Source organism: Podarcis vaucheri (assembly GCF_965113315.1).
Source record: "Podarcis vaucheri genome assembly, chromosome: 1".
Classification (NCBI taxonomy): Eukaryota; Metazoa; Chordata; class Lepidosauria; order Squamata; family Lacertidae; genus Podarcis; species Podarcis vaucheri.
This window is the reverse complement of record NC_138759.1, coordinates 16,923,597-16,951,547: the sequence shown is the minus strand read 5'-3', so window position 1 is coordinate 16,951,547 and position 27,951 is coordinate 16,923,597. Positions and strand designations below refer to the sequence as shown.

Here is a 27,951-nt window from a genome sequence, read left to right as displayed (position 1 = left end):
CTGGCACCCACAAAGCTTCTAAGCTCACCCCCCTAACTGCCCCTTTTTTTCAGAAGGTGGTGTGGGTTTTCCTTGAAAAATGCAGAGAGCTAAAGGAGAAAATTGGAAGACTCCTTTCTGCTTCCTCTTTCAGCTCTGTGTGCTTTACAAGGCAAAGTGAAGTGACCAAGAGGTAGAGGAAGAGTGAAAGGGGTGGGGGTGGCATGCCACAGGCATCAGGAGCAAAAGAACGGAGAAAAAGCTGTGTCTACACGTACATGCACACACACATAATGAATCCAATAAAATGGATCCAATTGACATTGCAGAATTTTAATAGGTTTCCCTTACCACTACCGCCATCGAATCAAAGATCACATGTGCCTCCATAGACTGAACCGTAACCATCACACATCTGGTGATTTCCAGTTCTGCCAGTACAAAAAAACATGGTTCTGCAGCACAGATCCTCATAATTTTTTTTGCAAGGGAACATCTCAAAATTACCATCTAATTATAGACCACATCTTTGTGCATAGATGTGTTATGTGATTTGTTGGTGCTTTTGTTCTCATCCTATGTTGAATCATGGGATCTTTGCCTTGGGTAAATGTGTTTGTGGTGCTGGCCACAAGGACCAGATTTGTGATCTTTACTGTGCAGTCTACCAGTGTGGTCTTTCATTTGCTGGTGGGGAGGCAAATTTAAGAGGATAAGCTTTAATTCTACTGAATGTGATTTTTACCCTTGGAAAAACAAAAGGGTATGGTGTGTGTGGGTGTGCGCACACGCATACACATGTGTATGCGTTAGTGCATGCACATGCACAATTGTGCATGAAGACCGAAGAGGGAAGGGAAGCAATCAGAGGTGGCAGTATCCAGTGCACTGTCAAAATTCCAGATGTGCTCAGGCTCAAAAAAGTTGGTGACTCCTGGTTTAAACATAGAGATACTGCATATTTAAATATGGCGCAAAAGTTAATAACAATTGGTTTCATTAGAAGGCTTCACTGTCAAGTAGAAACTGGTCTAGCTTCATTAGTGAGGACTTCAATATTTCTAGCAAGTATACACACGTATACTTCAGGTAGATAGAAAATGATCATTGGTTGTTATTCCTGCTCCCTCTACCCCACCCCTCACCATCTTGGATTTTATAGTCCTGACCTAATTCAGATCCTGCCCATGACTACTTACTACACAGGTTTTTGAGGCTAAAACTGCATAAGGACCAAATAAGGATATAAATTCACTCGCTCATTCTGCCTGTATTGGCATAATTTAGACAATAAAATCATAAAAGAGAAAGAAGGAAAAAACCATCCATAAAACACTGGCGATCCAAACATATTAAACACGTAAAACGTTTATTTCCTGGAATATAGCTGGATGGAAGAGCAAAGCTACTGACCCCAACCTCATTGATTATCTCAAAAGTTTTGACAGTATCTTACTCCAAGAAACTTGGTTAGTGACTGAATATAAATCATTATAAGGGGGTGGGCAGGTGCTCACCCCCAAACCTACGTCGCCTATGTTTCTCCTTCCCCCATTTCTGTCACTGCAACCTGCTATTTTTTCCATCCTCAGTGTTGTTGTAGGAGCCTATGCCAGCATTTGAAAGCCTGGTTCACAGCCAAATAACAGTAGGAGGCAGGCAGGCATAGTATAGATGTGTCTCCCCAATAAAGAAAACCATAGTTCTATGTATGGCAGCTGCATATGCATCCATGTACACTACTTCTGGACTTACTGACCTACTTGGGTGAGTAATCAAAACATGCCATTCCATCCATTGTAGTGCTACACTGTGCTTCCATGGACCTATGGCTGACTCCTAGGATGGTGCTGTCTTGGTGGTAGCCGCAAAATTGGAATGGGCACCTGTAGCCAGAAGAGGGAGTGGGTAGGACAGTTTGCTACACGACTGCTCACCAGGGGGCATGGCTATTAGCCTAAACAACTTAAAAATGTCATGCCTATAATGATAGTATGTACTGACTGTTAAATTTATGGACTTGGTGGCTTCCCAAAGAACCAGGAGAATCCAAAAATGTATTCAGAGGGGTGCCGTGTATGGATAAGCATTGCATCAACCAAGTCATTCCAGCAGTAGCCAGGTTGTATTGCCAACTTGCTGTCGTAAGCTTGCTAATAATACTTTTCTTCACCCTAAAAAACCAACCTATTGTGGATTAAATCATTGCATTAAAAAAAATGCATTTTGATTTTAGGCACAGAAGGAACAGAAAAAGGATCGTGTTATGGTGCGCCGCAAGTCCGAACTGCCTCAGGATATCTATACCATGAAAGCCTTGGAGTCCCATTGCCGAGCTGATGATCTAATAACGCATGATGGGCATTAGACTATTCAAGTGAAATCTTATTTGGAGGAAACCCCTTTTTTCTGGACTCTGTTCCACAGTAGAGAACTTACTTTTTTTGTGCCATACTGATCAGTTACACACAAGTCAAAGCTTTTCCCCCAATCCCATTTCTTTAGGCAATAACTTTGATACAGTATGCACAGCTCAAGATTAGTTGTTCAAACAATGGTAAATTATCTGATTCTATATGCAGAACCTTGGGTTGACAAGTATTAAACGAAGACACTTCCTTGAGGATATTGGCATAGTACTAAACAATTGGAAGCATCACTTTCCTCCCTCCATATTATTACTGAGAGAAGAACAGCCTTGGCGCAAATCATCAAACACTGTTGCCACACAACCTCCCTAAACCTTTTTGACTGCTCCACCTTCCCTCTTTTGTGCAGGGCATGGAAATCAGTTCTGTATATGGAAAAACATGAAACCATAACGTTGATCATATTGTTTGCAGTATGTACACCTGTTAGACTACAATCAGCTGCAGCTTGTGGCTCATGTACATCATATATGTACAGGCACACAAGAAAATGCATGTGTGACTGCACATTCCTTTTTTTTTTTTTTCTTTATATGGAACTGCTTTCTGTGTGGGCAAAGTGGCCTTGCATGGGTTTTCCTAATTAGAAGCTGCAGTACAGGAGTGCCTGGTAGGCTGAGGCCATTTTCTTTCTATTCTTCCTGTCCCCAAATTTGGTACTGTGGCAATAGTCGAGTTTGTAAATTCACCGAAAACCTATTAGACATTTTTATAACACTGAAAAAACTTCCAGGGGGGGGGGGGAAACAAACCTGCAATTACTGCCTTGACAAATTCCTGGCAGCTTGGAAACACACACAGTTAAATTGTTCTCTCAGTTCAGCTTACAGAATGGCAATTTTCATGACAATCTTCAATCACGGCTAATTTCTGGGAGCTCTGAAAATTATTTCAGAGAGAGGCACCCTCAAAGTACTTTATATGGATTGAAGCCATATTTTCCAATCTTTTAGCATGTAATAGAAGCTGAGTATTTTGGAACTGACCTGCTAGAAAAAGAATTTGTGTTCCTAAAACTGAAATCCTGTCTGCCTTGATTAGAAATAAATTGCATTAAAAAAAGAAAAAATAAGTCATTGCATAACTCTTATTTTGGTTTCCCCCAAAAAAATATTATTTCATTTACCAGAATGACTTAAATGTTTTTCTCCCTTACCTGAGTTTTTACTGCATGGCATATTTTGAGCTCTAAGAGTTCTTTTTGTAGACATCATGAGACCAGCTAGCTGGATACATTTCTCTGGATGATATAGTTTGATGAGAGTGCAGCATTAGTACCTTTTCAGATTATATTTAATAAGGCAACAGATCCTCGTTGCATTATGCATTTTTCAGATGCCTGTCTTAAAAAGCTGAGAAATGAGTTACAGAAGTTCCGCTGTCATATTGTTTTCTGTGGTGAAAAGCACATGTAAAACATACACACCTCACAAGGAAAAAAAACTCATCCGAGTTACTGTTGATCTTCAAATGCTGCTATATATTCCACAAGATTACGTGCATGTTGTGAGCTGTTTTTTTTTTTTTGTTGTGGATGGGAAAGCACGAAGAAATTTTCTATATATATAGTGCTTTGTCTTCGATATTTGATTTCTCTCAGGGTGGCCAGTATTTTTAGACTTTTGTATCCTGCTTAAGAGCTGGGTTTCAGTTGTGTTTTATTTAGAACCAGCAACTTCCTTCTTTTGTCTCTGGCAGTAGCAAACAGTGTTTTAATGTATTGATGCAGAAAAAGTTAAAACATGTGGCTTCTTTAAAATAAGTTTTTAAGGAAATGAGGTATCGTGAATCCATTAAAATTATTGTGCGAAACAGGCAGTTATAGTAACCTTGTGCAGATGTAGTGCCTGCTGTCTGGTCTCACTTAAAACAAAATGTCCAATATTTATTGCAAAAGCTATGGGGAGAAATCATATGTGGTGTGATGGGAATTAGTGGTAAGGTAGAACTAAATTAATATAAAGACCACTCCAAGCTTCAAAGAAAATACCCATTCTGTGTAAAAACAATTCCTGTTAAACTTGAAAATAAATATGGTTTACCATGAAAAACAAGTAATTTAAAGCAGATTAAAGATGTCTTCCCTTTTTGAGGTGGGGGAAAGGGTGCTTTTTTAATTGCAAATGGCAACGTCTATATGTATTTTGATATACCATTGTTTGAACTTCCATCTTTAGCTGGTAACCTGTCAAATACCTTTTTATAATTAGGCTGTTCAGTAGGTTCATGAAAGAGGTTTCTGGAAAGAAGCATTCAAACTAATGTTATCCTCTGGGGGGAGTGGGAAAATATTGTATATCAATGTTTGGTTGACTGTGTAACGCTCAACGTATAAGATCTTTCACTGTCTAGATTTTATTTTTTTCTCTTTACTGAAGATAAACATTCACCAAAAAGCTAACGTTCTGGGATAGGTAGGAAAATTATGCCATGAAAACTTGCTCTTGAGATTTTAGGCCAGTTGACAAACTTGCCTAAGCAATATTCTAAAATTTAGCAGCACTAATTGTTTGGCTTGTTTGTTATCACCATTTTTATGCTCTGTATAAGTTCTGTATTAAATTATTCTAAAAACTAATACATCCAAAATAAAAACGTGCAAATAAAATATAGTTTTGGTGACTGTTGTTCTTCATAAAGTTCAGTGTTAGCCATCTTCCCATGTTCTCCAAAATTTTATGCCTGTACATCAGGAATGTCAAAAAAAATATTACCAAGTGTCTTTTTTTGTGTGTGGCTTTAGTATGGCTTCATTTTAATATTGTACATACATTGTACTTTGTTTTATTGTAATGAGTAATAAAAATGTAGACTTCATATTTTGTACAGAATGGTCCTATGTACAGAATAAAAAGTTCCTAGAAACAGCAAAAAAAAATATAGGTAAGTGGCACAATTTTTCTTTATACTATATCTGTATCTTTATGCTTTAGTTGAATGCTATGTTCAAATGTACCAACCTATTTTTTAATATTTTATAATTCAGGTTTTTTTGTTCAGACATTGTTTTATGAAGAAAAACTTCATACACCTGCCATTTAATATGCTCTTTTATCTAGTTTTTAAATTCTAAAACTGGTGTATTATATGGATTAAATAAAGAAGAAATGGAATTTTACCTGCTCATCATAAAACTACATTTAACTTAAGGAAAGGATCTTCCAGGAAGAGTGCAGATTATGTAGATATCCAATAAAAAAACCCATACATACAGAACAAAGTTTCAATAATGCCCTTTAAGGGGGGGGCTACATCATCTACAGAAGACCCAAAGCCTCCAATTGACCTTACGTAGAATGATGAAGCAGCCTATATATAGGTGGTGGCCAGGAGAAACTGATGATTCCATTTCTGTCACCCTGACAAGTCAGACCTGTGTGTTCACTCTGCCCATAATTACGAAAGTTGCATAAACTGTTGTGTGAAAAAATAAGGTTTTTGATAATTGGGTTTTCCTAGTGCAAAACACAGAGGTTTTAGCACTCTAGTGTCTCCATCCAAAAAATGACTGCTACTCTTAAAGTTAAAACCATAGATAATAATCTCATTACCTAAAATTGAGAAGGATTTTGAGGAATTTGTCTCAATCTGTGCTTACTGAAAGACAAATCCATTTTCCTGCAGTTGTTAAAACTACTGAATGTTGCATACAAGCCAGATGAGATCCCTGACCTTTTGATGGTGGCAGACATTCTACTTGGTTGTGTGCCCTCCCCGGCAACCTTCCAAGTTTACTCTCAAAGTAGAGAACTTTCTTTAGAGGAATTTCACTGAGCCATGAACAGAGTGGCCAATTTGACAGTACTGTATAGTGTCAAATTGAATATCTTAAATAACCCAAAGTTTGTCGACTAATATGTGACTCTTGACACAACATGCATCATGTAACCATGCCATGGGGTGGAATTTCCTTCCTTTAGAAGCTGGACAAAGTCCAAGCGCCAGAATCTCCCAGGACAGCCGAAAGAACTTCCTTAGATTTGAGCAGAGGGGGCTAATCCGTTTTGGCTGGTGGGCTGCATTCACTCCTGACCAACCCTTTGAAGATAGTGTGTCAGTAGTAGGTGCGGCCACCCCAGAGTCTTGCATCAACACAAAAAGGCTGACAGCCCCCGCTCCTCAGCTGGTCCACATCTCTTGTGCTTTTCTCGGTTTAATGCAGAACCTCTTCCCGATTTTCCCTGATCCTCCACCGACCCACAGCAGATCCTGAAGGTCGGAGCACCCTCAGCAACTCTGGATTTTGCGTTGAGGGTCATGCAGTACTGGAGTCTATGAAAATTGGGTGCCTTGCCTTACACAAATGGAAAGCAATTTCTTCCGGCATAAAACCACCACTGTATGCAGCTCAGCGCTCCGAATGATCATGATTCATCTTGATAGTATGTCAGTACGCTGTGCTCTTCAGGACTACAGCCCATTGTGTGTGGTTGCATCACTACTTGGTGCTACAATTCTGTAGTTAAATGCTGAGACAGAAGGACTAAGTCATTTGAAATAGTTACACCTGAAGCCAAGGGTAGCAGCAGGGTGGGCCAGAGTCCCCCAAACTGACAAATGAACCAAGGTGAAGTATGTGAGCCGATCTTCGTGGGAGGAAGAGTCAAAATCCTAGCTTGCTTTCCTCCTGAATTAATGAAGAGTCAATTCTTTCATGGTACTCTGAATCAAGTTCAGCACCTAGTAATTGGTCCTGTAGACCTAAGGGGATCTGTACTTTGAACAGCAGCCACCTATGCTGCATGGTGTACAGCAGGGAGTTTCAGAAGTAGTTAATGACACCACCTTAGGGTCAGCTCTTCAAGCAACAGTAAAAAATGCCACTGTAATACCAAGCCCATAACATTTGTTCATGCATCTCATCTCTTGGATTGTTGTCTTAGTCAGATAGAAGACCAGGACATGAAGACTTGGAAGCAATACATGAACTTTACAGTAGGGTTTTCTGTATCTAGTAGAAACTACATTTTCTCTATACACTTGGTTTACAAAAAGCCAGTTTTCATGTTGCAGGGCATGACCACAGCTATGCATCCTTCTAGTTGGCTGTTGCATACCTGCCTTCAAACTTTAGTGCAGCAGTCCTCAAATATTTTTGATGTTGCTATATAGATGAGGACCAAATTAGGTGTAACAGCAAAGATGCAAACTGATTTTTACTGGGTATGGGAAGCAGAGAGCATGTTGCCAAGGGGTAAAGGTCTATTATCCAGAGAGAAACCTGGCATTAATCATGAAAAAATAATGGCGCTTTGGGATGTGGTCTCCTTTAATAATACATTTCTCTTGCTACATTATGCCTTACCTCATGCAACTGTCACTCATAAAAAATTAAAGAGAAAAACGTTGCTGTGTAGCTAAGTTTATTTTCTGTGTTTGATAACCCTCGAGGCAGTAACATATATCAGATCGTTCTCTCTAGGCATAATGGTTAGCTGCAAGCGGGAAAGAAATCGAGGCTGCACTCCATGGCACTTTTACTAGGGAAGATTAAACTCAGGTTTACTTCCAAGTCTTAAACCTGCTTAGAATTCCACAGCATATATTAGAATGCTACAACATTGCAAGGAACCACAAGGCTATCCTAGCCAACCCCTTTCCCTAGACATCTTCCACTATGCAGCAAACTCAACACAAATTAAATTAAATTCTGCAGTCCAAGCTGCACTCTGCTGCATGTAGGCTGGCCCCTCTTACTGTCCTCGGAGCTTGCTTACCGGTAACCTCCTCTGGCTGATATCTCGGACAGACCAGGGAGATTTTGATAGGCGACATTTTCCTAAGCGTGGGTAAAATGCACAACCCCTCTCCTGCTTCCGCAGGGGAAAGAAAATAAGTCAGAAATCTATTTACATGCTTTTATTTCTGACATTACAGCACTAGAGAAAAACACATCCTTTCAGTTCAGCTCTTCGAGCAAGTCTCACAAACTTCCTGAACATGCGCAGTCAGAGGGTTTCAAGTTACACTCTTCACAAAGATTTATCCAGCCTGTGAATGTCCTGGGAAACTCTTCTTTCCCACAGATAGGCACATCATGTGATGTCAACAATCTGTCTGTCTGCAGCGGTGATGTTTCCATATACTGACAGAAAACAGTCTTATTCAATTTTTGAAATTAAAAAAGGGAAAGCCACCCCTACCCCCATTGTCTCTTATTAATGGAATGGCATGTCTGCATTGTTCTGCCTTCACCCTTCTTGAGGATATCTACCCTTTATACCAACGGGACGCAGGTGGTGCTGTGGTCTAAACCACAGAGTCTCTCGGGCTTGCTGATCGGAAGGTTGGCGGTTCAAATCCATGCGACAGGGTGAGCTCCCGTTGCTCTGTCCCAGCTCCTGCCATCCTAGCACACCAGTGCAAGTAGATAAATAGGTACCGCTGTGGCAGGAAGGTAAATGGCATTTCTGTGCGCTCTGGCACTCATCACAGTGTCCCGTTGCACCAGAAGTGGTTTATGCTGACCACATGACCTGGAAAGCTGTCTGTGGACAAACGCCGGCTCCCTTGGCTTGAAAAGTGTGATGAGCGCCGCACTCCATAGTAACCTTTGACTGCACTTAACCGTCCGGGGTCCTTTATCTTTCTACCTTACCCTTTATACCACCTTAAAAAAAAGAAAAGAAAGTTTATCCCATTCAGTCCATTTTTTCCCTGTAACAAAGTCATGCAGAGATATTCAAAGAAGGTAAGGTTATTTTAATAAGTGGAAGATTGGTGCACTGATCTCTCATGCTAAACTAATTAGGGAGTAGTCCTCTGGCTATGGCACTGAGACAAGAATCAGAAAGCAGAGCAAATTAAGGGCAAAAGTTCCTTATCTTGTATTTCTTTCCACTTCAGTAAGGTCAAGAGTGCTTCCTCCCTGCCTGTTCTCATTGAAGATTTTGTAGTCAAAACAAAAAGGGCCATCAGTGTGGACCTTTGAGTTCAGGCAATAGTTAAGTTCTAGAAAAAGAGATCACAGCACTCATGACCTTGAAATAACACCCTTTGGTGCCGAAGCCCCTTCCCTCTTTTCAGCAATGCATGAGCTGCTTCTGTTGTTACTCAGTAGTGATGGAGGCCCACTCTGCACCTGCTTAAGGACAGGTTCAACTGCTGCTCTGGGTCTATCAATCTTGAGCCCTGTCATTGAAATCACATACTAGGTAGGACTGACCATTGGGGAAGACCCAGTAGAGTTTTAACCATGGTCTCGAAGAACCCATCCTCACCTCTTCCACCCTGGTACACTTAACTATGTAGCCTCTAAAAGAAGCCAACCATCCCACAGAAATGGCTGCCATTATCACAGAACCAGAACCACCATTTGTTGCGACAAGTTAGTAGCTTGCATTCAAGGGCCCCCAGCTCACAGAGGTTGTCTTCCTTGGCATGCTGGAAAGCATTGTTCATTCACAAGCTTTTATTATTTCTGCTCAAGCTGCTCTTTGGGAAGTGGTGTGCGGTTATGCTGAGGTAGGTGCCGCCAACATGTCCAGGTCCCAAGCCGGATCTACTGCAATAATCTGCATGGGGAGGGCAGGGCAAGACTTGGACACTTAGGCTATTCTCTATATATTCTCTCCAGCACTCTGGTGTTGGTTTCCAGAAAATCCACTAGCACCGTGTGTTGAGGAATGACCCTTTCCCTATTTTGGAGTAGCGCTATCCCGGATGAGAGATGAGCCTTGAGCATTCCTTAGCCATAGATACCATCTTAATTGCAACCCAAGACCATCTTCCCATCCACAGCTGAGCATGTTCCAACTAGAAGGAACACCGTGTGCATGCATGTTGGAGTTACAGTGTTGTAGGGGGCCTTGTGCTCTGACCCACCCCATTTGATGCAAGAGATCCAGTTTGAACATTCCCTAACAAATTGCTTCGTTACGCAGCACAAAGTTAAACCATGGGATCACACAAGATGTGGCAACGGCCATCGACTTGGGACAGCTCTCAAAGAGGATCGGGCAGGTGATGAAGGCTATCAGTGGCTGCTAGCCAAAATGGCTATGTTCTGTCTCTGCTGTTGGAGGCAGTATGCCCCTTGAATACCTGTTGCTGAGACTCCCAGGTTGGAGAGAGTGATGTTGCTCTCCTGTGCTGCTTGCGGGCTTCCCATAGGTTGACCACTACAGGAAGAGGATACTGGGCTATGGGTCACTGGCTTCATCCAGCAGGCTCTTGTTATGTGGCTGCCCAGTTTCTGCTTGAAGACCTCCAGCGGGGGAAGAGTCCGCTATCCCTGTATGGGCCAGGATGGGAACCAGTGGTCCTCCAGATGTTGCTGGACTATAACTCCCATCATCCCTATCCACTGACCACACTGGCAGGGGCTAAATAGGGTCCAGAAACATCGCTGCTCTCTGCAATCCAACCCATTGATTATCTGCTCATTCCTCCAGAAAGGTAAATCCTTTAGATCAGTTTCCCAAACTTGGTTCTCCAGCTATTGGTTTTGTGTGTGTTGACTACAATTCCCATCATTCATGACCACTGGTCCTGCTAAGCTAGGGATGGTGGGAGTTTTAGTCCAAAAACAGTTGGAGACCCGTGTTTGGGAAATCCTGCTTTAATCTCTGTCCCTCTGGCCTCTTACTCATAAGTAAGCCCCTCGTTACCCGTGCTTAAAGACTACAGCAAACGGGCTGCCTCATCCTACACGTGTTTACCCAGAAAGAATTCCCATATTTCCTAGGCGTCTTTACAAGCCCGAGTCTGCTGAGGAGTCCACTCATTGTGTCTAAGCCCCACGTGAGAAGTGTGGCTAAGGTTGCAGTCGTTTTGCCTGCTCAGTTCAAGTGGGGCTTGGTGCAGAAGGCCGCAGCGTTAACTTCTTATCCGTAGGCGAAAATATCAGAAATGCATCACACTCGGCGCGCTGCAATCCGGGGCAAAGCTCTGCAGCGCAACTCTCTGGCAGCAAGGAAGCAAGAGGCTGCGTAGTGACAGCCTCAAAACTGCTTCTTCATTGCTCCGGCGGAAACAGTCGCAGTGCAATCTGGAACAAGTAGTTTTTCTCCTGCAGCCTTTGGCTTCGAAAATAAGATTTCCTGAGAATAAGCGGGAAGGCGGGGTCACAAATCTGACATTTGCGTCCTATTGAGTTCTGCTTCCTGGAGAAAGAAACAGCCTGGGCGTTGCATTTGCTTTACATTATCTCTAGAACACACACACACACACAAAAACCCTTTAATTTTAACTGTGTAATTAATCTTATTCTGTCCTGTGTATTTTCATCTCTTGTAATGGCTTTGGCTAGACAATTTTTTTAAAAAATAGTCCCATGTCTAAAGCAGGCTTACATTTAAAACATCATCGTATTTGCTAGCTTACAAGAGTGGCAGAATTTAACAGCGCAATCCTGCAGATACCTACTCAAAAGCAAACCCCACTGAACTCCTTTTGTAGAAAACCGGGGCCTGAGGATTGCACTCTCATAGCTTTCTGAGCAGGAAAACACGCATTGCATACTAGCGTCCTTCGGTTGTGCCAAAAACTACATATGAGAATCCAAAAGAGACAAGTAACTTTACAAATTGTTAATGCCCTTCCTCCCAAAGGAGCCCAGGAAGGCAAGTGATGCTCAGGATTGAAACCTGAGGGTTTTCTCACATTATTACTATTATCATAATTGTATATTTATTTATACCCCCCTTTTCCGCCTGACAAGGACTCCAAGTGGTTTACGGGGGGAGGGGATAAGAGCAGCTTAAAAACACAGGGAAAACCCAATCATTAAAAAAAAAAATTAACATGGATGAGTTCAAACATATTTAATATATATGCTGATCATTACAATACTGTAAAACCAACGCGGCGCCAGCCTTTGCATTCAAAGCAAATCAGAGCCCCACCACCGGAAACCTGAACTACATTGCCCGCGTGACCCTCTGGAGGGGGGAGGGGGTGTCCCCTTTCAGATGCATGTCGGGACTTGTAGTCCACCCTACCCCAGACCCCCTCTTCAGCTCCAAGCCCGGGCGGGTTTCCTCGACTACGCTTCCCATCATCCTCCGGGGCGGCTCTGACGGCGAGAGGCGGTGGTTAAAAGAGCGGCGGGGCGGGCGCGGCGGGCTCAGTACCGCTGAGCCGTAGAACTCAGCGGTCGCCGGGGGAGTTTGCTGCGTCTCGTCTCTAGCGGGGTTTTATCCATCGGCTTCGAGGGGTGGGAGAGAATCCCACGAACCCTCCGCAGCCATGTCTGATTCGGTAGGGGGAGGCGGAGGAGGAGGAGAGGACGGCGGGCTGGAGGTGACCGGCTCGGCGGTGCAGAACGTGGCGGACGTGTCGGTGCTGCAGAAGCACCTGCGCAAGCTGGTGCCGCTGCTGCTGGAGGATGGCGGCGAGGCGCCGGCCGCGCTGGAGGCGGCGCTGGAGGAGAAAGGCGCCGTGGAGCAGATGCGCAAGTTCCTCTCCGACCCGCAGGTCCACGCCGTGCTGGTCGAGCGCTCCACCCTCAAGGGTGAGTCGGCAGCCCAGAGACACCCCAGTCCCACCAGCCCCGCCCGACCGCTGCGTGTTTCAGGGCGGCGGCTTCCTCGCTCGCTTTCTGCGGGAGGCCGGGGCCTAGAGGTTTTCCCTTCCAGCTGGGGATAAACAAGGGAGGAGCAGCGGAGGAGAAGGAGGAGGATGGAGAGAGGGGTGGGGCCGCTGGGGAAGACGGAGGCTGCCGCTCCCTCGGCTGTCAAAATGGCGCCGGCGCCGCCGCTTTGTCTTCTTCAGGCTGGCGGGCTGAGGTAGCCCGTCCTTCACCGCCTTTAATCTCTCCCCCCCCCCCTTCGCCAGCACCAGGAATAAATCTATTTCCCCGCACATCTGCCCTCTCCGTGGCCTGATCCGGCAGTCTCCTCATCAACGCACCTTCCTCTTCAACCAGGCCTTGGGCTGATGAACCATCACTTTCAATGTGGGAGGGGGAGCGGGGTTGGTTGTTGGTTGGGTTTGTTACTGGTTTCGTTGTGGTTTTTTATTTTTAATGGTTTTGTTCTGTACTATTATTTTTTTATGCTGCGAACCTCTTCAGGATCTTTGGGTGACAGGCAATAGGCGGATCTAATAAAGAATAATGGTATATCTTACCTAGATCTGCTTGAGTAAAGCCTTTTTTTGCAAGTCGATGCAGTGACCCTCAATGCCACAAATAAAACAGTTAAAGTCAGGCCATACCTGCCTGTGTGGAGCTTGCACAGATAGGAAGCTGCCTCACACCATTTCAAATTATTTCTGTTTAATGTGGGTGCACCGGTGTTATCTATCCTCGTTCTTCTCAACACACACACACACCTGCCAACTGAGGCGGAGGTTTCGTGCATCTGAGCTCTAATCCATGCTATCACCCCACGCCATAAAAGAATGAAAAATTTAGGATGCAGCGAGGCTTGTTTTTGCTGCAACATGCTGGACAAAGCCACCGCTCTGGAAATTGTCACGTGTCTCTTTGTTGTCCAGACAGGCAGAGGATCTTTGGGGATTCAGGCAGAGTGAGGCCTTTCCACATGTAAAACGAGCATGATCGCTGGGTTAATAGTCCAAGGTACAGCACACAGTGATGCTCTGCTTGCGTGAGAGGAATTCCCAGTGTGGGATTGACTTCTTCTGAGCACTGTGATGCAGAGTGCTCTGAAGGTGGATAGTAGGGTTGCCAAGTCACCAGGAAGACAAACCACCATCTGGTTGGCTTCTATGCCTTTGACAACAGCTTGGTGTGCCAGAATCAGTAGGTGAAGCTTTTCCTGGCATGGAGATAAACACAGTTGCTGTTTCTTGCCTGACTGTCAAGCAGATATTAAAGGCAAAGGTAAAAACCAGTAACAAAAACTGACAACCCTGGGTTCAAGGGCAAAATGACAGTGTTTCACTTTCGCAGGGTTGTTAGGTTATCTGTATTGGCACAGTACACTATTTTCTAATCCAGTTTCACCCTCTCATCAGGAACTAGATTCCATGCATTGCTTGGGGTTGGACTAGGTGACCCTTGGGTTTCCTTCCAACCAGTGTTAGAAACTCAGATGTATAAGCCAAATTGCACCTTAGAGCTACGTTTTCTCCAGAATGGAATGTCTATGTGCCTTTTCCCCCTTTTTGCAATGGGATTTATTATTAATATTCATTTCATTTCTATACCACTTTATATTTTAAAGAAAAAAAATCTTGAAGTGGTTTACAGCACATTAAAACATCGAATAAAACAAATTCCAGGCTTGAAGGATAATATTTCAGATCCTTCTCTTAAGTGACATTTTGTTTTCCCCACATTTATTTACCTACTTGTTTTATATAGCTGTCCCATAGCAGAAGAACTCTGGGAAGCCAGTGTGGTGTATGTTGCAGGCATGGCCAGACTTGGCCCTCCAAATGTTTTGGGACTACAGTTCCCATCATCCCTGACCACTGGTCCTGTTAGCTAGGAATGATGGGAGTTGTAGTCAAGTTGGGCCATGCCTGGTTTAGAGTGTCTTGACTAGGACCTGGGAATGAGGGCTCATGAAGCTCATTTGTTGACCTTGGGCCTGTCACAGCTTCTTAACCTACCTCAGGGTCATTGTAGGGAATAACTGAGGAAGGGATAAATCATGTACAGTGGTGCCTCACAAGATGAAATTAATCTGTTCCGCGAGTCTCTTCGTCTAGCGGTTTTTTCGTCTTGCGAAGCAACCCTATTAGCGGATTAGCGCTATTAGCGGTTTAGCAGCTATTAAAGGCTTAGCGGATTAGCGGCTTGGAAAAAGGGGGGGAAGCGGGGGAAAATCGGAACACTCGCAAGACGTTTTCGTCTTGCAAAGCAAGCCCATAGGGAAAATCGTCTTGCAAAGCAGCTCAAAAACGGAAAACCCTTTCGTCTAGCGGGTTTTCCGTCTTGCGAGGCATTCGTCTTGCAGGGCACCACTGTACTCCTTGGATAAAAAAGGTGGGCTATAAATGTAATAAACTCTTCTTGCATGCTTAAGAAAGCTGGAGGGTCAGCCAGATGAAGATGTCAGTTGTCAACCTGGCATCCAGAGATTTCCATGTGGTCAAAATTGGACCCAGTAGCAAAACGTGCCTGGCACCTGGGGAATTTCCAACACTGCTTCCAACTCTACAGTTCTATGTAGAACTGCACTGAGAATGACAAATGGTGACATTCTGGTTCACCTCGTCTTATCTCCAATTGTCCTTTGGCAGAACTGGACAACACTCTTTTGGCTTATAGGTTGTCAGCTAGAAGGACAGACCAGTACCTGGGGATTGTTGGGTGACCGTTAATTGTAGATCCCATGCTTCCATGTATGGGAGGATTAGCCTATTTGTTTCCACTCACATCTTACGTAGTTCTCCTACAGATTGGACAAGTAGTAAGCACAGGATCATTCTAGTCTTCAACCCCTTCCTCTCTTGGTCAGCAGACACCATAAGGCTCATTGTAGAGAAAAATATGTGTTGCGTGCCAGATCTTCTGCTATGTATGTCTTTCTAGGAACTAGAGGTATAATGCCGTAAGGAAGTACCATATGTCTGTTCTTGCATGCAATTTCCACTTATATGGGGGCCATGCATTTCTAAATCCATTTCTTGAAGGCATTTTGATGACATGGAAGAAGGGCCTCAGACGATGATCTCTGGGTCTGGGTAGGTTCATATGGAGAGAGGTGGTCCTGAGCTGTTTATATAGCAAGGGAATGATGGTACTTTCTGGATAAGCCATCATTCTAGACCGTTGGTGGACTTTTTATGTCAATCATGCTATCAGTCATAGCCTGCCAATGGTCAGGATCTGCAATGATGGCAGTTGTGGTCCAACATCATCTGAAAGGCCACAGGTTTGTTATATACACAGTGGTTCTCAAGATGTAATGTCAATAATCCCAGCACTCCAGCTACTGTAATTGCATCTCCTCTCCCATTCTCCAAGCTGGCTGGGGTATATGAATGTGCGTGGGTGGTTGTTGTTTTTAAGGCATGCTGATAAGATTCCAGATGGCTCTCAGTTTATATTGGGATTACATTCCAGGGATAGTGCCTAACACCAAAATTGCATATGGGTTCAATGGCAGGTGGGATTGCTGAAGTCTTTTTTCCTCTGACGTCCGCCCCCTTTTTATTTTCTAATTTTACCAAGTGCATAAAGTTAAATGTGCGTAAGTTGCAAGTTACCTGTACTGTAGTCAGCAGTATATCACAGTCCGAAAGGAAAAAGTCTCTACATATGTTACAGTGGTGAGATTGGCTACTAGTGTAAGTTTGGCCTTTGGAAAGCTTTTAGTGAATTATTGAGTTTTTGCATCAGTTTCAGTACTATCAGCTACTGTAGACGGAGGTTTTCTAAGTATTATTTGTAACTAATCTTCTGCAAGAATTTGCTGTTGGTAAGCACCCTGCCCCCACTTCTGAGCATTGTTAATCCCTCCCCAGGAGGTGCGTCCCATTTTCCAAACATGAACTCTATTGGCAGGATTTCTCTGTGCCCAGGTGTCACTCAGAAAGACAGCCTGGCCTGTTTGCTGAGTTCTGCTGGCTGCTTAGATAAACAAGAGAACTTTCATAGAGGACTGAGATATGTAAATTTAAAGATTAAAAAGTATAATATTTGTTTTAGATAGACCAGAACTAGAGAGCTTATTGAGATAGCTAACATCGTGCCTTCCAGATGTTTGAGACTGAAGCTCCTATCAGCCCTAGTCAGCATGGCCCATGATAGATGATGGGAATTGGAGTCTGAAAGTGCACCATGTTGGCTACCCCTGGCATAGATATTTTATTAAAGTCCCTGAGCAATAATAGTTATTCCAGGCTAGGGTTGCCATATTTCAAAAAGTAAAAACCTGGTCACCCTAAAAATTTTCAATTGACTTGCCTAAGATCCAGGACAAAGCGCCACCTTTCGGAAATTCCCCCCGGATGTCAATTGCCCCTTTGAAATCCCGGTAATGTCTGAGAAAATCCAGACTTATGGCAGCCATATTCTAGGCCCTAGCATAACTTTCTCTGTGGTTCATGAGCAGCTTTAATGAGTGTAAACAGACCAATTGTAATTCCATGACTAAATCATAGTCCTGGAATAGTTCTAATGATCCTCCTTTGTGAACTATTAAAAGTTTTTTGGGTGATTGCCTACTAAGTCATACTCATACAAATATAATAATAATAGACAATTAAGTTGATTGATTTCAATGGGTCTACTCTGAGCATGAATTAATTGGCTGTCTCCCTGTAACTTTTTGATACGCAATGTGCCTGAAGAGTTTGGCTTGTAGTGCAGCAGTTGCTAATGTAATGTTAAATATAAACCAAAGAGAGTTCTATGAGTCTTACTGGAGCCCTGCTCAATATAGTGCATCCTAGTTGTTAATGTTGATTCATTACATCATTGCCATTTGCTCCTGAAAAACTCGCAGGCTTAAACACTGGCTTATTGTTGAGATAAATGCTTCCATCTTCTCGAGATCCGAACTGTAAGGTCATTTGAATGTTGCGCTCATGTGTATGAGTGCACATAGATCTGTACACGTAAAATGTAACTCTTCCTTGACACAATTTTTTTATGAGCTTTTCACTTCTGTTGCGGGAGGCACTACACTGTTGTTGCAAAACTTTTAAATGTTGCATGTGGGTGACTTTTTGAAAGAACAGTAGTATTTGTACAACGTGAAGGAGGTAGATACTCTCACATATTCCTGCATATTCTTTCTCTCTCATCTAAAGAAGTCTTTGAAATAGTATAGTTTTGAGGCTGGAAACAAATAACGTGTCTGTTGGAGAAATCTATATTGTGTGTCCTAAAGACACTCTTCTGGAAGCAGTGTTGTACAGTTTAAGCCACATATTGATATCTTTATTGATTCAAACCTATTCCTCAAATTGAATGTCAGCTATGGTGAAATGTATCTCTATCAAACCTTTTACTTTTTATATTAATTGCAAAGCAAACCCTGATGCTTTTGCATAAGATTTGGCGAAAAGGACACATGCTTGCAGAATCTTACATTTTGGCAGCATTTGCTTCAGTATAGTTTCTCCTGGAAAAGGGCTATGGCTTGAGGAGTACCAAGGTTGCTGCTGTTTATAATCAAGCTTTGTGGAAATTGATGCTTATTGAAAGTACACAGTGCAAAGGTTTCACAGTTCTTGACAGCAACTTTATAATGAAAAAAACAGTGCTTTTTTTTTTGGCTGATATTATAAGGAATGCATACAATTCTCTTTATTACAGGGTTCTTTCCTGAAAAGATCTATTCTTTGTCCAGTACACTTTCTCTTTCTGTTCTCCTGTTTGGGTGTGCCTCTTAGATGGAAGAATTGCTGTGCTGCATTGCAGTGGTTTCATTGCTTTAGTGTTGGCTGCTAAAGCAGTGACATCATCCTCTGAATTGTGGGTTATTAACAGGGCTCTTCCCTTTTTATCTTGGTTCTTCTGCTATTTTTATATATATCTTAAATTCATTCTGTTTGAGGAAGCTGGCTGCTTTTAAATAAATCTGATTTCCTCTCAATTTAAGAAGAACTGGATTTTGTTGAGAAGCCAGAGTAGGCTAACATAGAATAAAGGGAAAGAGAGAGGTTTTTGTGCAATAAAGTTAATGCTAATGAATTCCTCTAGCTTCAGAGTCATGCAGGAGAGGACATTCAGGAGATGTTAATAAAAATTTCCTAATTCTTTACAGAGGATGTTGGTGATGAAGGAGAGGAAGAGAAGGAATTTATTTCCTATGGCATAAGTACTGACATTCATTATGGGATGAAGTCAAACAGGTGAGTCGAATCTGTGTCTCTTCTGGCAATAAACAAACAAGCTGTTCACTTGATGCAATTGGTGGGACTGAAGAGGAATTCTGAGATTTAGGAAAAAGCTCTATCGGTAGGAAATTCTCACCTGGGCCAATGTTAGTTGGGCAGGAAGAGTTGAATGAGAGCCATGCCCACTGACTGATAGATGCCTTTTGTATGACTGCAGAATCTCTCTGCCATCTTCTCCTATTGTTCCTGCCCGCTCCACCAATTTTCTATGCTCACATAATGTAGAAATGTTGTTCCTTCTTTCTAACTGGGAAGTGCAAAGTGAAGGAGAGAGCGAGAGCTATGCTTTCTGCCTGAGTGCCTCTTTCTCCCTTGTGATCCCGATTGTGACAAAAAAAACCCACCCAAAAACCCAAGGCAGATATTTAAAAGGGCGTGGGGTCCACAACAAAGAAAAAGAACAAAAACAATTTTATTATTTATAAGCCACCCTTCTGACTGGGTTTCCCCAGCCATTCTGGTCGGTTCCCAACAAAATATAAAAAACACAGTAAAACATCAAACATTATAAACTTCCCTATAAACTTCTAAAGAGAAGAGGTTAGTAATTTCCATGAGTGTGCATACAATATTTTTTCCTGAATTCCCGGAAATTTGGTTCACACCAAATTCTGGACCGAGCCACTGGTTGGCATTTCACTTCTGAGCATAAACCCATGGTCTTAACTCTGGAAAGACAACATGGGGACATCTGATTTTCTGCCTGGGGGGTGCCTTCTGACAGCAGATGCAGTCATGAGCAAGGCTTACTCATGAATAGAACTACAAACAGGAAGAAACTTAGCTGGCTGTTTACTGTAGAGCCCAAGCAGATGATCTTGCAGATTGATCTGTGAACTGCATATCTGCAAACAGAAGAAAGCAAGTACATGGCGAAGGGGGAACAGAAAGTTCTTAGAAAAGAACTTCCACCTGCAAATATAGTTGATGCTTCAAGATAGAATTAAACCATGTCCCTGACTCCTCACTCCCTTAGCCCCTGTGAGACCCCATTCACATTGCATCCTCATTTTGCATACAAGGGCATAGAGTCTGGGTAGGCAAGATTTTACCCACGTAAAGTACCATATTCCTTCAATCCTAACCATTGAAACTTTTCTTTCTTTTAAAATGTTAGGAAACCTTTAAATGTCTAGAACTTCTTTAAATCTAGAAATAAGACACCCCCCCAAAGAGATTAATGTTCATTAAACAACAGTTACCTTGTGAACCCCAAAATACATATGTTCTCAGGTTAAATTGAATAGGAACTTAATATTATTTCTTTGGTTTACAGTTTGGCATTCATTAAACGAGCACCAGTAATTGATGCAGACAAGCCTGTGTCCTCACAGCTCAGGGTGCTTACTCTCAGTGAAGACTCCCCGTATGAAACGCTGCATTCCTTCATCAGCAACGCTGTTGCTCCCTTCTTTAAGTCCTACATCAGAGAGTCTGGCAAAGCAGACAGGTAACTACTTTCGTTTGTGTAATTTCTAGCTGTTGTGTACATGAAGGAATAAAAGATGTGCAAGGGAAGGAAGATATAACTGGAAAGTAGATGGTGGTCAAGATCCTAAGAGCTTTGTGTGTATGTTGAAGCACATGCTTGTGTGGATTAGGGCTTCCCCAAGCTTTTCTTCTGACTGCAGCTTCTCTGCAACCAAAGATCCCCAGAGATTAGGGAGCAGCTTGCCAAACAACATGGGTACCGTATTTTTCGCCCTATAGGACGCACTTTCCCCCCTCCAAAAATGAAGGGGAAATGTGTGTGCGTCCTATGGGGCGAATGCAGGCTTTCGCTGAAGCCTGGAGAGCGAGAGGCAACGGTGCGCACCGACCCCTCTCACTCTCCAGGCTTCAGGAAGCTATCCGCAAACCTTGCGAGCCGGGGGGAGTTCCCGCGGGCTTGCGGGCAACAGCCTGCAGCACGGGGTGCCCTCCAGAGGATTCCCCGTGCTTCGGGAAGGTGTCCGCAAGCCTCCCGCGCACCGCGGGAGGTCCCGCCAGGTGCGCGAGGCTTGGGACGGCAGCCCGAAGCATGGGGTGCCCTCCAGAGGACGCCCCGTGCTTCGGGAAGGTGTCTGCAAGCCTTGCGCGCCCGGCGGGAGGTCCCGCCGGGCGCCCAAGGCTTGCAGACAGCAGCCTGTTCTGGGGGCTGGGGTCGGCGGAAGCTTGGGCTTCCCCCGCACCAGCCCCACGCCTGGGGGGGGGGAAATAATTTTTTTTCCTTTATGCCCCCCCCAAAAAAAACTAGGTGTGTCCTATGGGGCGGTGCGTCCTATGGGGCGAAAAATACGGTAATGTTGAACTATGTTAAATTGAACCTCATTGGCTAGCCCTTTGAAATCTTAGCCTCACGTGCTAGCTTAAGAAATTTGAAAAATGGAAATATATGTTGTCTTTATAGGGTGGGGAGGGCAGCTGCATGCACATTAATTGTACGTGACTCTGTGTGGTGGATTTTCCTTTGGTTCACTTCCGTGTTCCCTCAGGGATGGTGATAAAATGGCTCCCTCCGTTGAGAAAAAAATTGCGGAACTCGAAATGGGACTTCTTCATCTGCAGCAGAACATTGAAATCCCAGAGATTAGTTTGCCAATTCATCCAATCATTACCAATGTTGCTAAGCAGTGCTATGAGCGTGGAGAAAAGCCGAAGGTTACTGATTTTGGTGATAAAGTTGAAGACCCAACTTTTCTCAACCAGCTGCAGTCTGGAGTTAACCGGTGGATTAGAGAAATCCAAAAGGTAAATTCGAAAAAGACGTTTAGTGTTCAAGGGATGTTCAGTTTCCCTCTTTAGTTCGTTGTTGGATACCTTCCCAGTTGCATATTGTTAAAGTGAGGGTGAAATCTTCAGTGTGTGATCTGGAGCATATTTGGAACTGCATGTTCTTAATTTAAAAATAAGCAGTTGCACATCTTACTTTCCTATATCCTTCCATTAACTATTTTATGTGTAGCAATGTGAACACACTCAGGTACATTATTTAGCAGTTTTATTTTTTTTAAATAAACCCTTCCATCTACTTTGAGATAATCCATCTGAAGCTGATGAATGTAAGTAATCCATAGATTAATATTTTGGAGATAGGAGACAATGTCTATATAACCAAATGGTCTTACAGTTTACTTAGAAGCAAGTCCTTCCACTGTGTACATTGAGACTCCTTAATATTTAGGATTGCAGCTGTAGTGTTGGAATCAGGTTTTCATTTGCAGCTAAGTCCTTTTCTGTACATAGGTGGGACTATGCTCAGTTCCAGTCAGGCAACATCTTTTTTTTGCTCTGCCCTCTGTTTACATAGCCAAGTAGTTAGAACAGAGCAGGGTGGAAATGTGGTTCAGCAGGCAGTGTGATCATATGGTTATGCCTTCAGTTGCTTTGACTCCACCATTTGTTGAACAGTAGAAGCCTTATTACCCTCTTTACCAATTTTCAAGGTGACCAAACTAGATCGGGACCCTGCATCAGGCACTGCTTTGCAAGAAATCAGCTTTTGGCTAAACCTGGAACGTGCTCTATACCGTATTCAGGAGAAGCGTGAAAGCCCTGAAGTCCTCTTAACTTTAGATATCTTGAAGCACGGCAAACGCTTTCATGCTACTGTCAGCTTTGATACAGACACAGGTAAGAGCTTATGGAAGCTGTCCAGAAACAGAATTTTTGCAGGGCTCTAGCTGTTGTAGCACATTTACATTAACACGAGCCAAGTGATTACATGCTTTTAAATGTTTGAAAAAGTGAAATCGGCTTTCTCTTGTACCATCTAGGTCTAAAACAGGCATTGGAGACAGTAAATGACTACAATCCATTGATGAAAGACTTCCCTCTAAATGATTTGCTGTCTGCTACTGAACTGGATAAAATAAGGCAGGCATTGGTTGCAATATTCACCCACCTGAGAAAAATCAGAAATACAAAGTATCCTATTCAACGAGCGCTGCGCCTGGTGGAGGCCATTTCAAGAGACCTGAGTTCTCAGCTACTCAAAGTGTTGGGGACACGGAAATTGATGCATGTTGCCTATGAAGAATTTGAGAAGGCAAGTCTGGCATTTAGATCCTTATGGGATCAGTGGGGGGTGGGAACTTGAGCTAAACTTTTGGAAAAAAAATACAGCCACATTGCACTCCTCCTTGCTAACTGAAGCCTTAGCATTGGAATAGGTAATAAAAGGTAGAGATGTGTGATGACACTACCTTACAATTCTTTTTTAAACAACCTTTGGCCCTGTATACCGGAAGGAGCGTCTCCACCATCATCATTCAGCCCGGACACTGAGATTGAGCGCTGAGGGCCTTCTGGAAGTTCCTTCACTGCGAGAAGTGATGTTACTCGGTGGTGGCGCATGCCCTGTGGAATGCCCTCCCATCAGATGTAAAGGAAATAAACATTTGACTTTTAAAAAACATTTGAAGACAGCCCTGTTTAGGGAAGTTTTTAATGTTTGGTGTTTTATCATGTTTTTAATATTCTGTTGCGGCAACCCAGTCAAATGGGCGGATGTTGTTGGTCATAATACCAAAGTCATTGTTTGGTGCAATATAGCTTTTTCTACTCTTTAATAATCTACCAGTCCATCCCCCCTGCAAATAAAGAGCTATCATCACATCCTTAGTGAACGCATACAATATGCAGAATTTGTGTGATGGAGCATGGTGTTCAGTGACAGTGTTCAACTTTCTTTCAGGTCATGGTTGCATGCTTTGAGGTCTTCCAGACCTGGGACGATGAATATGAGAAACTGCAAGTCTTACTGAGAGACATTGTGAAAAGAAAGAGGGAAGAGAATCTGAAGATGGTGTGGCGCATCAATCCTGCTCACAGAAAGCTCCAGGCTCGTCTTGATCAGATGCGGAAGTTTCGACGCCAACACGAACAACTGAGAGCAGTTATCGTGAGAGTGTTAAGACCACAGGTAAGTACAACAGCTGGTGCCCTTTTTTACAGACTTGGGTTGTGATTTGTTAGAATGGAACTAGTCCATTCAAAGTAAGAACTTACTCTTGTCTTGACCCAGACTATTTTCACCTAGAACACTTTCTACGAAGCAAGCTGCCCCTCATTTGGGAGGAACTCATTTGCCCCTCCATTTCCAAAGGAATTTCTTCAATGCAAGAGAGCTCCCCCTACTGGTTCCTAGGATAAATGCTAAAATGAAAAGCTTGATAGTCATTGAATTGTGACTATCAAGAGACACATTAAAAGAGGCCCTGAAAATCTGGCAAACAAGTGAGCTAGTGAGTGAAATAACCACGGCTGCTGGTTGTTGAACCTTTGCTAGGGGAAGAGGCCATGTTGCTGTGTGTTCTTGGTAGTGTGATTACTACTGTTGTTGCTTAATGGTATCTTTTTATCTTTTTAGGTGACTGCAGTACCCCAGCAAAATCAGGGAGAGGTACCTGAGCCACAAGATATGAAAGTAGCAGAAGTGCTGTTTGACGCTGCTGATGCCAACGCGATTGAAGAAGTAAACCTCGCTTATGAGAATGTTAAAGAAGTCGATGGCTTGGATGTTTCCAAAGAAGGCACAGAGGCCTGGGAAGCTGCAATGAAACGTTATGATGAAAGAATCGATAGAGTTGAGACCCGCATTACTGCTCGCCTAAGAGACCAGCTGGGCACAGCAAAGAATGCCAATGAAATGTTCAGGATCTTCTCCAGGTTCAATGCTCTGTTTGTCAGGCCCCACATCAGAGGTGCCATCCGTGAATACCAAACACAGCTGATTCAGCGTGTGAAAGATGACATAGAGTCGCTTCATGACAAATTCAAAGTGCAGTATCCACAGAGTCAGGCTTGCAAAATGAGTCATGTTAGAGACTTGCCTCCAGTATCAGGGTCTATAATCTGGGCGAAACAGATTGACAGGCAGCTGACGGCCTACATGAAGCGTGTTGAAGATGTCCTTGGGAAGGGTTGGGAGAACCACGTAGAGGGCCAAAAACTGAAGCAGGATGGAGACAGCTTCCGCATGAAGCTCAACACCCAAGAAATATTTGATGATTGGGCCAGGAAGGTTCAGCAGCGTAACCTTGGTGTCTCGGGCCGCATTTTCACCATCGAAAGCACTCGTGTTCGAGGCCGAACAGGGAATGTCCTCAAACTGAAGGTCAACTTCCTCCCAGAAATAATCACCCTGTCGAAAGAAGTCCGCAACCTTAAGTGGCTAGGATTCCGGGTTCCTCTCGCAATAGTCAACAAAGCTCACCAAGCAAATCAGCTCTATCCTTTTGCTATTTCTCTGATTGAAAGCGTCCGTACATACGAACGGACCTGTGAAAAGGTGGAAGAACGGAACACCATTTCCCTCTTGGTTGCTGGACTAAAGAAGGAAGTGCAGGCTTTGATCGGGGAAGGAATTGCTCTAGTGTGGGAATCGTACAAACTGGACCCATATGTCCAACGGCTGGCAGAGACCGTCTTCAACTTCCAGGAAAAGGTTAATTTGCTTTGAAGTTTATTATTGGGATTTGGGGTTTTTGCAGTGCATGATTTATCAATAATGTATTGCTTCAATAAAGAAACCTTGGAGAAATTGCCATTCAGCTGTTTAGTAGCCATAATGCCAACACTTTTAAAGCTGGCCTGGCAGGAAAGCCTCATGCAACAATGGATTTTGATACAGCCTTTTTATAAAATATTTGAGTCAACTAGAAGCAAGGCAGTATTGACTCTATATAACAGGTTATAGTATTTTTTGTCAAAACCTTATTAGTACAGTATTACATACCAGACAGGATGTCAGTCTAGTTAGCGGAATCAATACTTCAAAATGCAGTTTTTATTTGAATTGTATTCAAATGCAGTAATCCTGAGAGAAGCAACTTAACACTGGTAATAAGCATGTACTTGTTTGTCTAAATGATGAATCCACTGTGAGTAAAGATATATTAGACATATATGTTGGAAAGGCAACTTAGACATTCGTTAATAGGTGTCTTTATGGAGAACAATCATTTTGCATATTGAAACTGAGCTTTAAAGACTGATTTCATTTCTGCCCTTTAGGTGGATGATTTGCTCATCATTGAAGAGAAAATAGACCTGGAAGTCAGATCCTTGGAAACTTGCATGTATGATCACAAAACCTTCTCTGAAATTTTAAACAGAGTTCAAAAAGCTGTGGATGATTTGAATCTTCATTCATATTCCAATTTACCCATCTGGGTTAATAAACTGGATATGGAGGTAAGCTTTGCAAGTGGTTACCGGGACAAGATAGCTATATTTCTTAATAAGTTTAATTTTAAAGTTATCTGGTTTGAACATTTGAGAGATTTTGAGTTAAAAGCCTGCTGGAAGTTAACGGTTTCCTAATATAGCCCATCATCTTTCACACACGGGATGCAGAGTCCAACTGCAAGGCTACAAATGTATGTGATACTAAAACAATAGGCTCAGCAGTAATGCCCACCATTCTTCTGCATTATTGTTGCCGTTAATTAGATTTGTATACCACTCTTCATCCAAATATCTCCAGGCAGTTCACAGCCTTGCATGAAAGTATGTCGTCAGCTGGTGCCTAAAAGGTATAAGAGCCAATGACAGCTGTACAGGCAACTCCCCATTTACGTGTGTTCCAAGGCCTACATGACCATCCACACACGCATCACCGCAATCCCAGAAGTGGCAAAAAAAGAGGAGGGAAACGGCCCTAAAATCATGAAAATGGTATCTAGTAATCCCACAAGCCTTTGCACCGACCTTTGAGGCCTGTGGAGAGTTGGGAGTTTGACCAAGGAGGTTTGGAGGCTGCAGTTGTGGAGTTCGGTGCATTTTTTGTTTTAAAAAGAGTTTCCAGAGGTTTAGAGGGTGTTTGCAGGCTTGTTCCGAATATACACAATTTCAATTAAATGCGTGGTGTCTCGGAACATAACCCCCCACATAAATTGGGAGTTGCCTACATTTCAGAGGAGAGGGAGTTCCATAACTGGGATGCTGCCACTGAGAAATCCCTGCTTTGCAGCACCACATAATGAACTGCTGACAGCTGAGGTACCACAGGGAGTACCTCCTCTCCCACCCCCCACAGATCTCAGCACATAGGTGGGGCTGTGTGGGAGGAATCACTCACAGGTACAAAGATCCCAAGTTGTATAGTAAGTCACACACTGCTCCAGTTAACCTAATTCAGCCAAGAAGGACAGGTGTCCAGAGGACCTGTTGTCAGAGGGCTTTAAGTACCAGTCCATATCCTCAGGTCTCAAAGGGGCTAATAAGAAAGGAAGCTGATAAGAAAAATCTTTCCATGGATGTTTAGTAGCATGTGCTAACTTCAGGTATGCTGCGTTTCTTGAAGTACTTCAATTTTGTTAATGCAATTGCTTCCTAGATCGAGAGAATACTGGGAGTTCGTCTGCAGGCTGGGCTGAGAGCATGGACTCAAGTACTGCTTGGTCAAGCGGATGACAAAGCAGAAGTTGATATGGACACAGATGCTCCACAAGTCAGCCATAAGCCAGGTGGAGAGCCAAAGATCAAAGTACGTGGTGTCTTCACCTTGAATTGAATCCATGGAGTCTTGCAAGCTGGAAGTAATGCATGCAAAATCTCAAACTAGAAAAAATGTGTATTGAAATGATGCAGTATAACTTAAATCTCATCCTGTGTTTGCACAATTCTGGTAAATCTGATGATCTTGCACAAAAGTTGGCATCCAGAGAATCCATAAGAATCCATAATTTTGCTGAGTTCCCAGCTCTTATGATCACAGAAAGAATGCTTATATTATGAGCGTTTATTTAAAGGCTTGGAGTTGCAGGGAACCGGGATGTCTTAAGCTCTTTCATTC

General features: G+C 43.1%; 2 protein-coding genes and 1 long non-coding RNA gene across 8 annotated transcripts in view; all 3 read left to right on the top strand.

Moving 5' to 3' along the window:
• Positions 1 to 5,225, top strand: part of PPP2R5C (protein phosphatase 2 regulatory subunit B'gamma) — a 79,243-nt gene extending 74,018 nt beyond the window's left edge. For all 6 annotated transcript variants that reach the window (XM_082218067.1, XM_082218065.1, XM_082218066.1 and 3 more), the window contains one exon: positions 2,216 to 5,225. In XM_082218067.1, the coding sequence (XP_082074193.1) occupies positions 2,216 to 2,347 (132 nt within the window). In that variant the 3' untranslated portion in view covers positions 2,348 to 5,225. The remainder of the gene's footprint in view (positions 1 to 2,215) is intronic.
• Positions 1 to 7,764, top strand: part of LOC309531244 — a 124,099-nt gene extending 116,335 nt beyond the window's left edge. The window contains exon 2 of the long non-coding RNA XR_014219171.1: positions 7,169 to 7,764. This is a non-coding gene — a long non-coding RNA (uncharacterized lncRNA). The remainder of the gene's footprint in view (positions 1 to 7,168) is intronic.
• A 4,726-nt stretch (positions 7,765 to 12,490) lies between these two features.
• The window catches only part of DYNC1H1 (dynein cytoplasmic 1 heavy chain 1), a 62,842-nt gene continuing 47,381 nt past the window's right edge, over positions 12,491 to 27,951 (top strand). Inside the window, exons 1-10 of the mRNA XM_082216404.1 lie at positions 12,491 to 12,861; positions 19,040 to 19,127; positions 20,449 to 20,622; positions 21,647 to 21,902; positions 22,598 to 22,784; positions 22,928 to 23,199; positions 23,848 to 24,075; positions 24,523 to 25,599; positions 26,169 to 26,348; positions 27,493 to 27,642. Of these exons, the coding sequence (XP_082072530.1) occupies positions 12,597 to 12,861; positions 19,040 to 19,127; positions 20,449 to 20,622; positions 21,647 to 21,902; positions 22,598 to 22,784; positions 22,928 to 23,199; positions 23,848 to 24,075; positions 24,523 to 25,599; positions 26,169 to 26,348; positions 27,493 to 27,642 (2,877 nt within the window). The 5' untranslated portion in view covers positions 12,491 to 12,596. The remainder of the gene's footprint in view (positions 12,862 to 19,039; positions 19,128 to 20,448; positions 20,623 to 21,646; positions 21,903 to 22,597; positions 22,785 to 22,927; positions 23,200 to 23,847; positions 24,076 to 24,522; positions 25,600 to 26,168; positions 26,349 to 27,492; positions 27,643 to 27,951) is intronic.